Here is a 19,121-nt window from a genome sequence, read left to right as displayed (position 1 = left end):
TGGGGGCGGGGTTCCTGCAGGGGCGGGGCCTCGTGAGGGCGGGGCTGGAGAAATCGGAGGTCGGGGTGAAGTGGTCCAGCGGAGGGGGATGGGGCCCCGGGATGACGAGGGGCCTGCAAGACGAGGCCGAAGATTGGGAGAGGAAGACAGAGGGCGAAGCGGAGAGGCTGGGACGGGTGGGGCTTAGCAGAGAAGGGTCTGAAGAGAGGGGATGGGGGCGTGAAGTGGAGTTTGTGTAGGGGTTACAGAGGAGACTGAGGGGGACCGGAGCAGCCACTTACATGGCGCTCCAGGGCGCCTCCCCTGGGGCCGCCTGCATCAGAATACCCGGAACGCTGGCCTAAAATGCCGGTTCCTGGGCCCCACCCAGTTTGCGGATCCTGGATAGGACTCTGCATTTTAGGGAGCACCCCTCCAAACCTCTGTGGTTTCATAGTCCACCAAAGTTTGAAGAACATTGGTCTGCTGAGCAGATTGTCTGTGCATATGGCCTTGTCCCTTTCTGGGGAAGAACAAGTCTTCCTTCCAGGGGGTGAGTATTCCAGCTATTAAATCCTCTAATAGGTATCTATGGGCTGCTGCTGAGGTGCAGGTAGGGGAGTTGTGTGGGGCCAGCCATAGGGCACCTTCTAGCGGGGCAGGTTTGGGCGAGGCAAGGGTGGAATGAGAGTCAAAATGAGGCCAGTGAGATCCTTCACCTGGTTGGTTTGGGCGACAATAGGCTTTGGAACCACAAATAGCAGGACTGAGTTTCATCTTATTGCCCATGTCCCAGGGGCCTTTGTGGAAAGCAGGGTTGGCCCTGGTTTTTGGCCTGGGAGATGAATTTCAGGCAACAGCAGGAGTGCTACTTATAGTGGGGTTTAGGTGCTTTAAGGTCTACTTTCATTCTGAGACCTTTAGATTGTTACATTGACCCATCAGTGTAATTCAGGGATTTGGGAAGGGATGGGCCTTTTGAAAATTGTCAGACCTGAGTAATTAATTTTCTTTTTAAAAATGCCATTTGTCTTCCTTTCCTGGATGAGTTCTGAGGCTCCCATTCCTATGGCTGTCACTGTTGGGTTATAAATAGCTTTAGCACATCAGGTGAAGCCAGGCTTTCTCCTGCTTCCGGACCTCCTGTGCAGACCTTTCTGTTTGTTTTCAAGATGATGCTTTGTTCCAAATCTTGGGACTGAGACAAACTTCAAGGACAGGTGTTCACATCTGGCAGGTTCTTGTTTAAGATTACCAGATAATAACCATCCATAACAGTAATTCAGAGTGTTCACAGATCAGTTTGACATGATCTTACTTCATGTAGACTTCCATCACAGCCCTGTAGGGTATTACCCTCACTTTGCAGTTGAGGAAAGTTGAGGTACAGAAAGGTAGGGATGCTTTCTCAAGGCTTTATGGCTCTCAGTTTGTTCTTTATACTATAATGAACACAATCACTGGTGTCAATACTGTCACCTATTTGAGTGATGAACAAATCCTCTTAAAATTAAAACCAATTTTTAAAAAGTATTGACTTAAAATACTCTCCAATATTTAGACTAGGCAAAACCTGGAACCTACTGTTGCTTGTCCTTTAGTACAGCTGCTTTTTTTTTTAATCTTCTCCCTTCTCCTGCTTCCATTGATCCCAAGTCCCCACCCAACAGAAGTCATTTCTGTGTAGAATATGGTGTCAGGATCTCAAGGGAGAAGAGCAAGAAGGTCATCTGGCCCACCCAACCCAGAAGCCATGGGCTTTTTACTTCCCAGTTAGTTGTAAACCAAGTCCTGGTATAGAATACAGTTTCAGGAATTCAGACTAAGTCATATTAGAAGCCATGACCAAATTATGTTTGCTAAAAACTCCATCTTCTTAACTCACTAGGTGTGTCCATTTTTATTGGACCAACAGGCTGCTTTTTGGCTGATTGTGGTCTAGGAGTCGATGCATGACTGGTTTACATTTCCAACATAATGGTATTTGATTTCTCCTTTTCACTTCTAAATCCAGAGTTCAAAGTTGTCTCTCTCAATTTTGAAAACCCATTATGAACTTGTCATGATTTTTTCTCCCACTTCACTGATTAGCCTCTCTGTCACTTTGATTTCCTTTCAGTCTTGTCACATTTTTCTCTTGTCTTTTTTTTCTTAATTGCTCTCTTTTGGATATCCCCATTTATAACTTTTTCACTAAGATAATTAGGTGGAATCTGGTCCTTACTAACTGATTAGTTTTGTTTTTCATAGGAGCAGTATCATCTTCAGCTCCATGCTTCTCCTTTCTCCCAGAAAACCTGCCCTTAGTCTTTTCTGTTTATTCTGGAATAAAGGTCTCTTGAAATGGTTGCTCTGAAAAAGGTCCTGAAAAGACAGCTCCAGATTCTCTCAATTCAGTAAACCTAAAGTGAATTCTGTTTGTAAATTCAGTATTCTTCATTCAGTATACGCATCTTCCTTTGGTATTTGATTTCTTCTGTCTGTGGGGTAGACAGCCACTGTCTGTCTACCTCTTTGTTGGACCCTGTCATCCAGAACTGAACCATACATAACCCCTGCTTTCAGTGAGTTCACAGTAGTAGTGAGCACCTGCTGTTTGCCTGGACTTTATACCGATATTTTCAAATGTTTAATCTTCACCAAAGAGGCTGCTTTATCCTTATTTACAGTGGAAGATACCGAGTAACATGGCCAAGGTCATATATCACATAGCTAATGAGCGGCAGCCCTGAGTTGCTAAGGAGAAGCAGACTTAAGGAGGCAGGACAGTAGAACACAAAAGTTCTTGGCCTGAGGACCTCAGCCTTTTCCACACACACACACACACACACACACACAAAATCAGAAAAAGGCAAAAAATTCTATACCCTTCCTCAAAGTTTCTCTCCAGCAGGTGCCGTTCCCACAGCCTATTCTGCATTAACCCTTGGTTCACATCAGGCCTCAGAGCATGTGGCTAGCATTCCAGAAAGGCCAGGCACAGAAGGAGGTGTGATGCCATCTCTAAAGGAGACTAGCCACTGATTGAAGCACCAGATTGTAGCTGGAACACAGGTTGGGCCCTTGAAATGCATGGGATGGAATCAGACTGGAGAAAGATGGATCTGTCCTGAGGCTCACAGCCCACCTACTGGGACCGAGTTTCCCTCTTGTGTGGTGTCTCATCACAAATTTTGTTTGCAGATAAGGAAAAGGGGAAGGAAAAGCTGGAGGAGGACGAGGCGGCAGCAGCCAGTACCATGGCTGTCTCAGCCTCCCTCATGCCACCTATCTGGGACAAGACCATCCCCTACGACGGCGAGTCTTTCCACCTGGAGTACATGGACCTGGATGAGTTCCTGCTGGAGAATGGCATCCCTGCCAGCCCTACTCAACTGGCCCAGAACCTGTTGCTTCCTGTGGCCGAGCTAGAAGGAAAAGAGTCCGCCAGCTCTTCCACAGCATCCCCGCCATCCTCCTCCACTGCCATCTTTCAACCCTCTGAAACCGTATCCAGCACAGGTTGGTGACAGGCCTTTGGGCAGGGCCACCTGTCCCATCTAAGGAGTCCACTTCCCACTTAGGACGACTATGTCCACACACCCAGTGAGCCACTCCTCTGAAAGGAGATCCTGGTAGGCTGCAGTGTGGAGGAACCCTCTGATCCCCACCTTCCAGCTGTGTTCCCCGAGGCTGGAGATAAAATAGTAGTCACACCAGCAGCAGTCAGAGGTCTTCTATTGGTTGATGTGCTGCAAATGATCAGGACAGTGAAGTCAGCCTTTCAGGTGTGAAGCTTTGCAGGAGGAAAATCCTGTTCTGTGTATCCTTGATGCTGCTGTTTTATCCCAATTACCTGCATTTTGCAACAGAACATTTAGGCAGTATCATTAATGCCATTGTTGTCATCATAATTATCATTGTAAGTGCTAGCATTTATTTTGCTTTATTCTGTGTCAGACAGTAATACATCAAAAATCATCAAAAGAACCATATGAAATTAGTACTATTATTCCTGTTCTGCAGGTGAGGAAACTAACCTGTGAAGCCCCTTCATATAGAGAAGTGCCTTTCCCAGGTCACATACTTGGTAGGTAGTGGAGGCAGCACTTGAGCGTAGGATATATGTCTCTATAGGCAGGTACTGCTTAGGTGGCACTGGTCTAAAGAAGGCATTCCTTACACCTGTAAAACATCTTCAGAATATGTCCTTCATCCTCTCATTGTTCTGTTTTGCCTGTAGGGGTTTGTTTTTATGACCCTTGGACATTAACCTACCAGGGGAGACAAACTCCTGTCTCAGTGGGCTCTGCAGAGCTTTCTACAGGCTCAATTAGAGGTTATACAAGCTGATATGTCCTGATTTGTCACCAGGGAACCTACACCCAGGAAATTCTCATGCTCTTATTTTTTTATTTTTTTTTTAATGTTTTTCTTTTTTTTTTAATATTTATTTTTTAGTTCTCAGCGGACACAACATCTTTGTATGTGGTGCTGAGGATCGAACCCGGGCCGCACGCATGCCAGGCGAGCGCGCTACCGCTTGAGCCACATCCCCAGCCCCTTTTTTTTTTAAATTTATGTTTAGTATAGAAAATTTTTCAAATAAAATAACAAACATAAGGGGCTGAGGTTGTGGCTCAGTGATAGAGCATGTGCTTAGCACATGCAAAGCCCTGGATTAATCCCTAGCACCAAAAAACAAAATAGCAAGAGACTATAATAATTAATGACCTTCCAGTCTGGGGTTGTGGCTCAGCAGTAGAGCTATCGCCTTGCATGTGAGACCCTGAGTTCGATCCTCAGCACCACATAAAAATAAATAAATGAAATAAAGGTATTGTGTTCAACTACAACTAAATAATAATAACAATAATAATGACCTTCCATATAGCCAACTCCCAACTTCAGTTGTTAATTAATAACCAGGTGTTTCCAATCAAATCCTAGCTATTTTATCATTTCATCTATAAATATTTTGATGTATATTTAAAGTATGAGGGTTTTTTTTTTAATTTTTTGTGGGTTTTTTTGTTTTTTGTTTTTTGTTTTGGTACTGGGGATTGAGCCCTGGTGTGCATAACCACTGAGCCACATCCCCAGCCCTTTTTTATGTTTTCTTTCAAACTAGGAAACTCTGTAGATGCTCTTCAGCTGTAGAATGGATAAACTGGTGTGTTCAGGTAATAGAGTATTCCTCAGCATTGAAAATTAAATGATTGTCATGAGCAACGTGATGAATGATCTTCACAAAGTTGAGTGAAAGATGCCATACACAAAAGCAGACACTGTTAAAGTGTACACAGTGGTTGTATCCATTAGTATATGGGAGTTCTAGTTATCAGTCTTTGATTTTAATTTAGAAAAAAAAATTTAACTGTAACATAGTACCTTTTTTTTAATAACTTTATTTTATTTGTTTTTTATGTGGTGCTGAGGATTGAACCCAGTGCCTCGCACACGTGATGTGTGTAATCATGTCATGCCTCACGTGTGCGAGGCAAGTGCTCTACCACTGAGCTACAACCCCAGACCTGATTTTAATTTTGAAAACCTTATATTGACATATCTCCAAAAATACTGTTTCAGCTGGGATTGTGGCTCAGTGGTAGAGCGCTCGTCTAGCACGGGTGGGACCCAGGTTCGATCCTCAGCACCACATAAAAATAAAGGCATTGTGTTGTGTCCATCTACACCTAAAAAATAAATAAATAAATAAATAAATACTGTTTCAGTCAAATTAACAACAGAACTGTTACCTTTCTCTCTTCTTAAGTTCCTGCTATGGAAGTCATGTTAAGTAACTTGCTAGAATTTGGTCAATAGAGCTATCCACAGGGAAAAGGGAATTCCTCAAAATTCTTGCCCCCAAGCCTTATTTTTATGCACTTTTTGGAAAGTGTCCTCTTTTGTTTACTGAAACTCTCTCCTGTCTTGTCCTTGAGACTTAAACACACCTCAGCATTTGCTTGCTGCTGAAAGGCCTGCACACATGGTGTCACTTTGTTTTTGTTTTTTTTTTTTTAATATTTATTTATTTATTTATTTTCAGAGGACACAACATCTTTGTTTGTATGTGGTGCTGAGGATCGAACCCGGGCTGCACGCATGCCAGGCGAGCGCGCTACCGCTTGAGCCACATCCCCAGCCCCATGGTGTCACTTTGAATAGCAATTTCGTTTAGTGGATACCTTGACTGTCTTGCAAGTATGGAGTTTGGCATGCCCCTGTATTCCCAAGTTACCAAGAGGTCCCTGCTTATTCACTCCTCTGTTGCTCGGACCTCTTGGTATTTCACCTACTCTAGCAGGATACAGTGAGTTGATGTGTGTAATCATGTCATGCCTCTCTTTGTTCCGAACTCTCTAGTGGCTTCCCATCTCAAGAGAAAAGTCAAAATCGGCACCATTGACACTTAGACCACAAAATGTTTTGTGGTTGTTGGGATTGGAGTCGGAACTTAGATTTTAATTTTTATATCCTTTGCACTGTTGGACATGTAGCTGCCTCCCTGGCTTCTGCTCACTAGATGCCAGTAGCACCCTTCCAGTCATGACATGGCCACATGTCCCTTGTAGGGCAAACCCACCCCCTCTTGAAAACTCTGATTTTATTGGAATTAAACATATGTTTACCTTTAATCATATCCATGTTTCATATCCATCTTATTACTCTTTTATTCACTCTAGCTATATCATCATCCCTGCCATTCATTTTTTGAACATACCACCCAGCACCTACCTCAGGGTCTTTGCATTTGATATTCATGCTTTCTGAAATATTCTCCCAAATGTCTACATTATTCTCACATTTTTATACATGTTTTAAAATGTCATCTTGTGTAGCCAGGCATGGTAGTGTATGCCAGGAATCCCAGTTACCTGGAAGGCTGAGGTAGGAGGATCTCTAGTTTGAGGCCAGCCTAGACAACTTAATGAGACACTATCTCAACATAAACTTTTTTTAAAAAAGGAAAGGGAATGTAGTTCAGTGGTATATCTTTTGCCTAGCATGTGTGAGGCACTGAGTTTGATCCTCAGTACTTAAAAAAATAAATTGTATAATGTCAGTCATTCCCACTAGAATAATATTCCATGAAACAGAGATTTTTTACCAGTTGTACTGTTTTGTCATTGTAAGACAGTACCTGAACCACACACAGTGGTGCATGCCTGTAATCCCAGCAGCATGGGAGGCTGAGGCAGGATGATGAGTTCAAAGCCAGCCTCAGCAACTTAGTGAGGCAGTAAGCAACTTAGCAAGACCCTGTCTCTAAATAAAATATAAAAAAGGGCTGGGGGGCTGGAATTGTGGCTCAGTGGTAGAGCACTTGCCTGGCACATGTGAGGCTCTGAATTTGATCCTCAGCACTGCAAATAAATAAATAAATATCCCTTGACAAGTTTTTTTTTTTTTGGGGGGGGGGTTTGTTTTGTTTTAAAGCAGGGGCTTGATGTGGCTCAGTGGTTAAGCACCCTGGGTTCAATCCTCAGTACCAAAAAAAAAAAAAAAGACAATACCTGACAGTACCTGGCATATAGTTTGTGTTCATTAAATATCTGTTGACTGAATATATTGTGCACTCCTATCAGTAGCATTGAACAAATAGGCCAAAGGTTTAGTTTGTTTTTAAAAATATAACACTTATCTCTAGTAATACACAACCTTTGAACTCTAAAATTGACTCTAATCCAATGTTCACTATAAAGTGGCAGCCAGATGGGGCAGGGAAGAAGAAGCAATCAGAGTCTTCCAGGCCAAGATTCAGATTTTAGTTCAGTCATTAATCTGTGTGATCCAGAGAAATCTTTGAATTTCCCGAGCCTTAGTATCCTCGTCTGTCAAGTTAACAGTCATTTTTCTTTCAGAGTTGTATGACGAGCATAGTGACAAATGTGTCTCAGGGACTCAAAAGTGGAACCCATGTCCATGTCCTTGGCCCATTGTAATTCACAGAGAAATTCAGCTGTTTCTCATTACTTGAGACACAGGAAATGGGTATAATGATTTAATGTTTTGCTTAATATGTCTTGAGAGGAAAAAACAATTGAAAAATCCTGTGTATTTTGAGAGCCTCTGTTTCCTTTAGAGCATTGTTTCTAAAGGGAGGAATTCTTGGACTGTGATATAGCTCAGTGGTAGAGTGTGTAGTTAGCATGAACAAGACTCTGGTTTAATCCCCAGCACAGCAAAAAAAAAAAAAAAAAATCTTGTTTATGTTTTTGAATTGTACTACATGCACCCATCTCCCACCTAACTTAAGAGCTATGGTTTCATGGTCTTCTTCCTGCTAAGTAGCAGTAGTTTGTGCAGCCTTGAGATTCCAGCAGATGTCTGGGTGGGTGACACAGAGACTACTCTCTCTTGTCTAGTGAGCTACTTCCAGATCACCTGCCTCTGTGTCTTTCAGAATCTTCCCTAGAAAAAGAGAGGGAGACTCCCAGTCCCATCGACCCCAACTGTGTGGAGGTAGATGTGAACTTCAACCCTGATCCTGCTGACCTGGTCCTCTCCAGTGTGCCAGGTGGGGAGCTCTTCAACCCTCGGAAGCATAAGTTTGCCGAGGAAGACCTGAAACCCCAGCCCATGATCAAAAAGGCCAAGAAGGTGTTTGTCCCTGATGAGCAGAAGGTAACCTGGTGTCCTTTTATAAGTATAGGTGTAACAGTTGTTCAGGAATTGGGGGTGGGATGAGGGTGTAGCTCAGTGGTAGAGTGCTTGCCTATCATGTATCAGGCCCTGGATTCCATCATCAGCACCACACAAAAAAATGAAGGATGTTGGAGCGGGGGACTGGGATGGGGGACAGGACTGGGAATTGTGTTTCCTCATATGAAATTTTACCTGGAGAACATTTCCTCCTTGGGGACACATGAGTTCAGTGTATGAACCACATCATGCAGCAATTTGGTAGAAGGAAATGTAGTCAGGTGGTGTTTGGCTCCAGTGACTCCCTGTAGTTGTCTCTCATTTCTGTTGCCTCTGGGTGTGTCAGTGTCCTGCCTCTCTGGATTTAGCCCATCCATTGGGCAAAAGCTCACTCCACTGGAACTGGAGTTGAAGGAGTCTCCATTTGAAGGACAGAAGACAGCTTATATGTTGGCATTTCCAGGCAGCTCTCAAGCTGATGGTTCCATAGGAACTGATGGGAAGAGGGAACTTCGCAGTTTTTCCATCCTCTCCTCTGAAAAACTGAGAGAAAGGACTCTTCATCTGAGCTTGGAGTCAGGCAGACCTGGGCATAGGCCCCACTTTACTACCTAGTACCCAGGGTGCTTCAGATTCCTCATCTGTAAAATGGAAACAACTGTACTTACCTCTTGAAGAGGTTTCTGAGACTAATAATGGTGACAATACTGGTTCTTGGGACATTAACATCACCTTTAGGCCAGGCATTGTTATAAGTACTGTGTACATACTAACTCATTTAATCCTCAAACAACTCTATGAGGTAGTTACTATTGTTATTCCCCTTGTAGAGCTGAGACACTGAGAAGTTTGGGTATTTGCATGGTTTTACTGCTAATAAAATTGCAGAGCCAAGATTTGAATTTAGGGGACTGGACCCAGGTTACCATCCTTTAACTATTGTAAAACACTAAATGATGTGCCTAAACATGCTTGATGCTAAAGCAGCACTCCAAAACGACTGGTAAATAGAGACTCCTTCCCTCCATGATGCAGCTGCCTGAGGACTTTGTTTCTCATTCTGCCCCTCTGAGGACAGGGCAGTGCCCTTCAATGTTTCTTGGCACATGTAGCTCCTTTCCCAGGGTCCCAGCTTTAGTTCTGGCTTCATCTCTGAATTATAAGGGGAATCTGGGTGGCAGGAGGGAAAGATTGGATTCCTTAACAGGGAAGATGAAACCCACAGAGGCTACTCTCCCACAGGATGAAAAATACTGGACGAGACGCAAGAAGAACAATGTGGCAGCTAAAAGGTCACGGGATGCCAGACGCCTGAAGGAAAACCAGATCACCATTCGTGCAGCCTTCCTGGAGAAGGAGAACACAGCCCTCCGGACGGAAGTAGCAGAGCTACGCAAGGAGGTGGGCAAGTGCAAGACCATCGTGTCCAAGTATGAGACCAAGTATGGGCCCTTGTAACCCGTGCCCCGCCCAGGCTGGGCACTGCCTGCCCCTTAGACCTCTGCCTGGGGGCTCCGTGAACCCCACACATGCGTGGAGACTTAGGACTTGTCCTGGGCGCATAGTGGAGCACCTGCTCCAGGAGCGTTCACGTCTCAGCTTCATTATAACACGGCCAGCGCACGTGGCAACTTCCCAGGGGGGTCAGCCTCCTCACTGACAGGGAGCACGAGAGAATCTACGAAGATGGGTGAATCGGCCTAAGTTTCTATTCTTGGATGTCCTGGCTGAATTGGAAGGGGACCTCTGGAGTACACATCTCCTTTCACAGGGCGCTCAGGCTTCCTTCGACTCTCCCTCGGTCTCCAGCCTGGGCTGCCGAGGGCTGCCTCTGCAGAATGAGTCATGATCATTGTTACCATTATGTCTTCTCAGGTAGCCTGTGGATTTCCACTTGGTGTGTGTCTGTCATGCACCTCACCCTCCCCAGAAAGTCTATGAGATAGGCCATCCCCATCTCCCTTGGAGGTAGAAGGGCACACTTGCTCCTCTGTTAGCATACACAGGGTGCCAGGCCACAGGAATGGGTCTCCACAGTCTGGGATGGGGTTGGGGTCTGGGGCCTTCAGCAGAAGTGCACTCAGCCATTCTTAACCCTCACACCCCTTTTCTCTTGGGGCTTTAAGGCCTGAGTTCTGGATGCCAGGGAGGAGGCCCTGGGGACTGGCTTCGTCTACTTGCTGTGGAGCAGCTTCCTGGAGACTGGTCTTTGGGCCTTCTTTGCCAGTGCAGGGGAGACCTTTTTTTCTCCTCCTCCAGGCCAGTCCTGGAGGCCACCTGACTCTCTAATTTGTCCCACTAGACTGGCCTCTGGGCCTGTTGTTTCTTTCCACTTGGTAACCATTGTCTTGGATTTAAAAGAATCACCCCCCTCACCTGGGAAGCTTTACCTTCCTGGACCCAAGGTGTAGTTTCCGCATGGTGTTTGGAAAACTGGTCTCTATATCACCTTACACTGTGAGCGTGAGAGCTGGGGCCTGTTTCTTGAGAAGCTCCATTTTTTTTCTTGCTCTGCTCACCAGTGTGGCCCAGGCCAGATTCCACTCTCCCTGAGGCAGAAGAGATCCTCTCACTTCTTGTATCAGGATTCCTCCTGTGCAAGCTATCAGGTGTTAGCAAGGCAGAGCACCTAGCCAGGAATCGTCAAGGTCACAATGCAGCTCCCATGGGATAGCAGGTTCTTGGGACATTTGCATGGACCTTGGTCCCCACAGTCTTGGTCCCAGAAGTCAGGCCACCTACACCGCCTGGCCATAGTGTGGAGCCATTCTTACAGCTATGGCCTCTTCTGCCTCACAGCTGCTCCTTTCTCTTCTGTCCGCCTGGATTTATCCTTTTGCCCAGAAGATGAACTGAGGAAACTTGTGGAACCCTCTGCTCATTTGGGCCAGTTTGGGAACCCTCAAGATGGCTGTTTGTTTGCTCAGGGCGGGCAATCTATGTGAAGAGGAGACAGGTGACGGGTGCACTTTGTCATACTTAACACTGGCTTTATTTACAATGGTGGCATCCTGGGCCTGACCTCTAAAGACTTTTTGTAACAGATGTTAAAACCGGGGAAGCTGTCTGGCTGTGGACTGCACCCAGGGGACCCTCCAGGGATCTGCACACCCACCTCTTCGGGGGACTTGACAAAGGTCCCTGAGGCCAAGGGAGGTCTCCCCCGCCACTGGGCCCCTGACTTTCACTTTGTGGTTCTATAAAAACCATGTGCACACTTTTCACTCTCTTGTGACCACACAGGGCAGTTGCATCCAGCATGTCCGTGTCCTGCCCGGGCAGCTCACCTGCCCGCCCAGCGCTCTCCCTCTGGGCTGGCTGCTCACCCAGAGGGCAGTTCATTTTGTTATTGGTGGATGAGCCTTGAGCTGAAAAGCTCTTCATTTTCTTTGGCTAGAACAATATAAGGTTTGTGTTTTTTCAGTTTTTTTTTTTTTTTTTAAAGGATGGACACTTTATCTCTGGATTGTATCTATGTTTGGACCCCAGGAGGTGGGGTGGGGGCTTGATGTCTCTTCTCCATCCCACCTGCCATCTGTGAAGTGCGCTCCTCCTCTTCCTTCGTGGCAGAGGATGACTAGTTCCTTCCTTAGAAGGAATTTGGTCATTGGACTTTTAGAAGAGCCCCTTAAAAGTTAGGAGCCTGGCAGGAACAGGAAGGAGCATGTCCAGAGGTTGACATTTTGGGGAAAGAAGTACTTAGGTAAGCTTGTTTCCTCTCCTGGCTTAGGAACCAAGACCCTACAGAAAGAGGGTTAGTGCCTGCCTAGTTGCTCTTGGAGATGGAAGTCTCTCTGACTCCCTCCTGGGCCCTCTTCCTCTAGGGTCAGTGCTGAAGATTTAGGCTCCCATGCTCAGATCTTTGACATATTCTGGAGAACACCTCGGGGTGGGGGGGGGGGTTAAAAATTAGCACGGGGGCTAGAGAAGCTGACTTAAACTTGTCTTTCCATGGGTTCACCTTGGGCCAGGAAGTGTTGTCAACTTCCTGAGCGTCTTGTCTTCAATTTCCTGGCCACCCCATTGCAACCTCAGAACAGACAAATCATGAATGAACTAGAATGTTGCAAGAATGTACATAAAATAAATGTAAATCTAGATATAGAAAACAAGTTTAGACAGCCGGCAGCCTTGTGGAGGACCTGGGTAATCCTGTCCTCTGTCAAAGGAAGAGATTTGCCTGTCTGGCTCCTGCCAGTTGGGGAAGGCATTTAGTAGTGAACTTTAACTTTGGGTCTGCACACCGTGCTGTGAGGTCTGCATACTTTGCTGCAGACGCCTCCCCCCACCCCCAAACAGGCAACTTGTGTAGTCCTCCAGCCTGAGGCCGGATGGCCAGTGTGGAAGCCTGTGGGAAAGGCCCCTTTGTGCTGGGCAGCTCTCCACATGGCCCTGGAGTTTCACTCCCTATGACACAAAGGGCCGAGGAGCTCCTAATTTTCATGGCAAAGCTCCATCCCAGCTCCTTTAACACCTGTTAATTAAGTGCAATAAATTTTTCTAGAAAATGGCAAAGATGACTTCCAGGTGGAGATTGCTATCTTGTGGTGCTGGGGATGCCAGAACACCACTTGGTCTTATTTTTCTAAGTGCATGTGATGTGATAGAGTGTGTGGGGCTCTGCATCCTCCCCTGGGAGCTGGCATTCCAGCGGGCCCCCTTTCTCCTTTACCTTTGTTGGGGGAAGGAGGCAAGGAGAAGATCTCTTCTTAGCTGGAGAGGGCAGAACAGAGAGCAGCCCATTGGCCTTATGTGCGTGTGTGCGTGTGAGTGTGTCACTGTTGGTGGGCCGGAGTGATGTGGTAGGGAGGGAAGCCGGGAATGTATCCTTTTCAAAACAAAATTAAATATTTTGAGACGACAATTTTGCCATTGCCTTTGTCGTTCCCATTCTTTCCTTGTTTTCTCTGTGTGTGGGCCTGGAGACTAAGATTCAGGCCAAAGTTCCTAATTTTTATTAGAATCCCATTTCTGGCATAACTTGTCACCAGCCAGATGCCCTTATCTAGGACACCTAATCCCTGTGTTTCTCAGTTTCCTCAAATGTCAAATGATCCTCCTGCCCTGTTTACATTGAGGAAGGACACAGACCAAAAGCAATTTGAACAGATAAAACTGTACAACTCCAGTGAAGTGGGAGGCTGAGGCAGGAGGATCACCAGTTCAAAGCCAATCGCAGCAAAAGCAAGGCACTTAGCAACTCAGTGAGACCCTGTCTCTAAATAAGATACAAAAAAGACCTGGGGATGTGGCTCAGTGGTTAAGCGCCCAGGGTTCAATCCCTGGTACCAAAAACAAACAAACAAAACAAAATCTATACAACTAATAGAAAGATAGGACTGCTTATGAAAAGTGTTCCCAAATACTTGATGGCAATTGTGTTTAACCAAAAAAAAAAAAGACTGGGGCCAGGCACAGTGGTGTACCCCACTGTAATCCTAGCACCTCAGTTTCCTGAGGTGGAAGGATCACAAGTTCAAAGCCAGCCTCAGGAATTTAGCAAGGCCCTGAGCAACAACCAGACCCAGTCTCAAAATAAAAAAATAAGAAGAGCTGGGGGGGGTGTGGCTCAGTGATTAAGTGCCTCTGAGTTCCATCCCTGGTACCAGAAAAATAAAATTTATTTATTTATTTTTTTGGTACCAGGGATTGAACTCGAAGGCACTCAACCACTGAGCCATATTCCCAGCCCCTTTTTGTATTTTATTTAGAGACAGGGTCTCACTGAGTTGCTAAGCGCCTCGCCATTGCTGAGGCTAACTTTGAACTCACAGTTCTGCCTCAGCCTCCCGAGCCTCTGGGATTATAGGTGTGTGCCATCACGCCTGGCTCAGAAAAATAAAATTTAAATTAAAAAATAATAAATAAAAACCCTGGAAAAAAATAAAACCCTGGAATTGTTGGGTCCTGGTGATGAGAGTCTGGGACTTTTCCTTTTCTCCTTTGGGCAAGTTTTCTGTCTCTGGTCACGACACTTTCATAACTAAAAGACAAGTTTAGCTAGGCCCAGTGGCACACTTCTATAATCCCAGCTATTCAAGAAGCTGAAGCAAGAAGGTCCCAAATTCAGGGCTAGCCTTGACAACTTAGACTGACTTACACATACCATTACACAGAGAGGGTACAGCCACTTGCAGGGCACCAGTGTTGTCATTGCCAATTGACTCAGCATTGGGGTCCCTGGGTCCCCTGCTCAGGCTGTCCTGAACTCTCCAGCTGCTTCCATCCAGAGTATGGGAGTGAATTGGGCTGCATCACCCTTGGTAGTTCCTCCTCTCTCACGTCCCATCCTCCTCTGCATCCCTTTTCCCTCCACTCCCTGTGTGTGGAGCAGTGACTACTTTCTAGCTAAACCTGGAGCTGCCCTTCTACAACCAAGGCTAATCCTGCCTGGCCTTCCCACCCTGCGCTGCGTATTGTTAGAGTTTGGTCCCTGTAGGTTGAGGGACCAGGAAGCATTTATAAGTTTGTAAGAGGGGGAAAAAGATGTATTTGAATGGCAAGGTAGACTATTTTTTTTTTTACTTTATTTATTTATTTGTATGTGATGCTGAGGACTGAACCCAGTGCCTCACACATGTTAAGCAAACACTCTACCCCTGAGCTACAGCCCCATCCCGCAAGGCAGACTTTTTTAAATGGCCATATTACAAATTAAAGGAAGCTAAGAAAGGCAAAGTGATGTGTCTCAAATTATAGCAGCAGAACTAAAATTCATACCCAGAGTAGGGATGGGGTAACAAATCTCCAGAACAGCATCTCTGCCCTGGGATCACAGCATTGTCACACAACTTGTTGACCAGCTGCCCATCTCCTGACAAAATCCTTTCTCCTAGCTGGGATTGTCCTCACCCCAGTCCAGCTCCCAGCACTCTTAGCACTTACTACTTCCCAGTCCTGAACTGGATACTTGAGGGCACTGTTTTGGTTTTTAAATTTAATGGGGAACATTGTCATCCCATTATATGCATGAGAAATCAAAGCTCGGAGAAGTTTTATGCAGTGAATATTTACTAAATGTCACGTGTCAGTCCTGCCGCCTGCCTCTCATTTCCACTGACAGTGAGTGTTAGAGAGTGGCACTAGAGAGTGGCGGGTCATGGTAAATGACATGATGGAAAAGATTGGGAACTGGGAGGGTTCTGGAAGACCCCTCTGTGGATAGCATTGAAAATGAAACCGGGAAGGCAAATGGATGTGACTTGTCCCCAAGTTTCATGTTAGGTGTACAGCCATGAGACCTACAGGCAGCTTCTGACCTGGATCCATACATCCAGTGTCGACCCAACACACCAAACAATGAGGCACAGGGAGAGGAGTTATGAAGGGATCCAGGATGAGTGGAACCTGATACCCCCGGTCTCTTGTCCCTGAGGATTGGAACAGGATCCCAAGAAGTTAGGTTAAGCAGAGTAAAACCTTTGGGCCCAAGCATCATATACTAAGGGAAAGGTCTGGCTGAAAGCCTTGCACACCCCCCAAGCCCATTCTTGTAGTCTTTCTGACCCTAGCCTGAGACACATTTAGTCAAGGAGTATGTGACCCAAAGGGCTAGGAAGTCCTTCCCTGAGATTTGTCAACCTGAGGTCTCTCTATACCCAGCAATGACCTGTTGTAACCCACTGTGTTTTCAATGCTGCATACAAATGCTCCCACTCCAAGCAGATATTTGTGCAACCTGGAGAAATGTAAGGGCCATAGACCTGAAATGTGTCCAAACACTGGTTTTGGACAACCCAAGTTCAAATGCTGCCTCCATCACCAATTTCAGGTATGATCTTGGGCACATCACTTGGGCATGCAGCTGCTGTCATGATGATGGTATAGAATGTTCTGACCTACACTGATTGAGGTCGCCCCCAGTCCTAGCAGCTGTTGCCATCAGTGAAGGGTATCTGCTGGGCAGCATGTGGCCTTGGGCAAGAAACTCCATTCCCCTGAGCAACTTCACTCTGTGTGAAGAGGATTTGCTATGCAGACAACATGTGCAGTGCCTGACACAATGCAGATCATTAACTCTTGTCCTCTTCCACTCCAGCTCCTGGGAGGACAATTTTCCAAAGCTGGATATATGTCCCCTCCCTTGACTGTACCTCACTAGCAGACAACCCCTCCTATACTGCCTTGTCTGTGCCAGTTTGCCCCAGCTGGCAGGTCCTGATGTCAGCAGTTAATCTGGGACAACTGCCAGCCAGAGACAAGAGTGAGCAGCAGAGTACATCAGAAGCAGGCTTTCAAGTTGGGGGCCCTAGCCTTGAGTTCTCATCAGCTTCTCACTGCAGCAAATCCCCCCAGCCATTCAGGCTGACACCCGGGCTCCTTAGGATTAAGTCAGGGCAGAGCAGCACCGGGGACAGACCAGTGAGCCACTGCTTAGCCTTGTTTCAGGTTCCTCCCAACTTGGTCAGGGCATCCACTCCAGCTGGGATTCCAGGCTGACATCAAGGGTGCAGGCTGGTGGGGAAGGGTCGATGGTCCTTGGTCTGCTGCCTACAGCTGGCACTGCCTCTCAGAGCACAAGGCTTGTACACCATTCCTTGATATCCTCATGTCCCAGCCTCAGGCACCCTAATGGACATCCTCGTTTTACAGAGGAAGACATCAAGGTTCAGGGAGGTCTTAGGCAACTTGCCCAAGATCCACTAAATATCAGAGCTGAGATTCAAACCCAGACCTAGTGACTCCTACACCCTGGCTCTTTTTGTCACCTTATCTGGCTGAAGCTGGCTCTCCTGTGCCTGTCTGTGCTAGATAGCCCCTCCCTCCAACTCCCTTGGGTCAGTGGAGGTCAAGTCGACCAAAGCAGCCAGACCAAGTTCTGATCTGACATCTCCCCATGGGCTGCCTGAGCCACCCTGGCCAGCAGCAAGGAGAGGAGAAAAAGCCTGATGTTTGTCCTTTGTAGTGAGCCAAGATCTTTGTGGTGACCACATTTGACCTACTTGACCAGGTTCAGAGAGGGAAAGTGACTTTCCTGAAGCCACACTGCTTTTCCACCATAAAACTCCTCCTCGATCCTGCCCATCCAGCTGGACCCTATAACCTCAGGTCCTGTGATCTACCCTCCTCTAGGTCCATCTCTCTCCTTTCTTCCCTCCCTCATGGCATGTTTGGGTGCCAGGGTCAGATGCCTTAGATAACAAAGGCCTTGGAAGTCATCACATCTGGACCTCCCTGCCTGGATGGGAAGGTCTGAGACCTAGAGAGGGAAATGAGCTACCTGTGGACACAAGCAAAATGGGGCTTGGGTTGGGAGGCCCTGCATTGCCACACCCTCTGCTCTCCTGAACTCAGGCCCAAGCTGGGGGCCTTTCACTTGGGTAGAGCATTGGTTGTCAAACCTGAGCTCATACACAACTAGAAATCAGCCCTAGCCAGGGATCTGTGGCGCACAGTTGGTTAGGTGCCTGTTCAATCCTTGGTACAAAAAAAAAGGGAGAGGAAAAAATATCATGCCAGGCATGGTGGCACACACCTGTAATCCCAGTGGCTCAGGAGGCTGAGGCAAGAGGATCATGAATTCAAAGCCAGCCTCAGCAACAGTGAGATGCTAAGTGACTCAGTGATACCCTATCTCTAAATATAATACGAAATAGGGCTGGGGATGTGGCTCAGTGGTTGAGTGCCCCTGAATTTAATCCCTGGTATCCCCCCCCCCAAAAAAAAAAATAAAAATCAGTCCCAGCTCCACCTTGCTGTGTAACCTCACAGAAACCTATGGCTCTCTGAGTCCCCTCTTTCTTATAAATACTATGAAGATCGGGACTCCACACCTGCCCACTTGTCAGGGTCATTGCAGGGGTCACAGGAGAAAATGACTAGAACCCCCCTATGGAATGCATGGGATGGGTCATGGGACAGTCTTATTATCTATAACCCACAATATGATGTGCCACCCTTCCCCCCACCACATGCACAGACTTACCTATGCCTGCAATTCTGTTAGAAAACGCTGACTGAAGGGTAAAGAGGGGGTTGGAAGAGGCAGGAGATGAGACTGGAAAGTGGTAGGACAAGGCCACTCCAGGCTGAAGAACATGGCCCCAGGACTGTGAATCTGAGAACTTGCTACCTAAGCCCAAACTGTCCTAAAATCCTGCCCTAAAGCCCCAGAGAAGCCCCACGTGTGTTAGCCCCGGAGGTGTGACCAGAGTGCATGAAGGCACCCAGAGCTGGGCCTGGAGTCCTGAGCTGGCAGTTTCCAGCCCTCAGCCCACCCTGACTCACCAGCGTCCTCCCTGCTCCGAGCCTTTCCCTGTCAGGGCCAGAGCACTGGAAGTGTTCTGACTGTAATCTACCAGGTCCTTGCCTGTGCTGGAGCGAGCCCAGTGTTCCCTTTCACTTCCTCTCTGTCTCACAAACTCCTACTCATCCCTTCAGGCCCCAGTTTGTTGTCACTTCCACCAGAAAGTCTTCTCCAATGCTCTTGGGGACTTGTGGCCCCTTCTGCAGGCCCTGAGCTAGGCTTATCCCCTCCCCCACACCTCGGTGGCAGATTCATTGAGTTGAAACAC

At 46.8% G+C, this 19,121-nt stretch overlaps 1 protein-coding gene across 2 annotated transcripts in view; it reads left to right on the top strand.

The window, feature by feature from the left end:
- Positions 1-13,471, top strand: part of Tef (TEF transcription factor, PAR bZIP family member) — a 21,425-nt gene extending 7,954 nt beyond the window's left edge. The window contains exons 1-4 of one of the 2 annotated variants that reach the window (XM_015501867.2): positions 220-532; positions 3,163-3,480; positions 8,369-8,589; positions 9,850-13,471. In XM_015501867.2, the coding sequence (XP_015357353.1) occupies positions 346-532; positions 3,163-3,480; positions 8,369-8,589; positions 9,850-10,065 (942 nt within the window). In that variant the 5' untranslated portion in view covers positions 220-345 and the 3' untranslated portion in view covers positions 10,066-13,471. Of the gene's footprint in view, positions 1-219; positions 533-3,162; positions 3,481-8,368; positions 8,590-9,849 lie in introns of those variants that run through there. The other variant, XM_015501868.2, reaches the window with a different exon arrangement.
- Positions 13,472-19,121: the final 5,650 nt, after the last annotated feature.

This window comes from Marmota marmota, unplaced genomic scaffold (genome assembly GCF_001458135.2).
Source record: "Marmota marmota marmota unplaced genomic scaffold, marMar, whole genome shotgun sequence".
Classification (NCBI taxonomy): Eukaryota; Metazoa; Chordata; class Mammalia; order Rodentia; family Sciuridae; genus Marmota; species Marmota marmota.
This window is presented reverse-complemented; position numbering and strand designations above follow the sequence as displayed.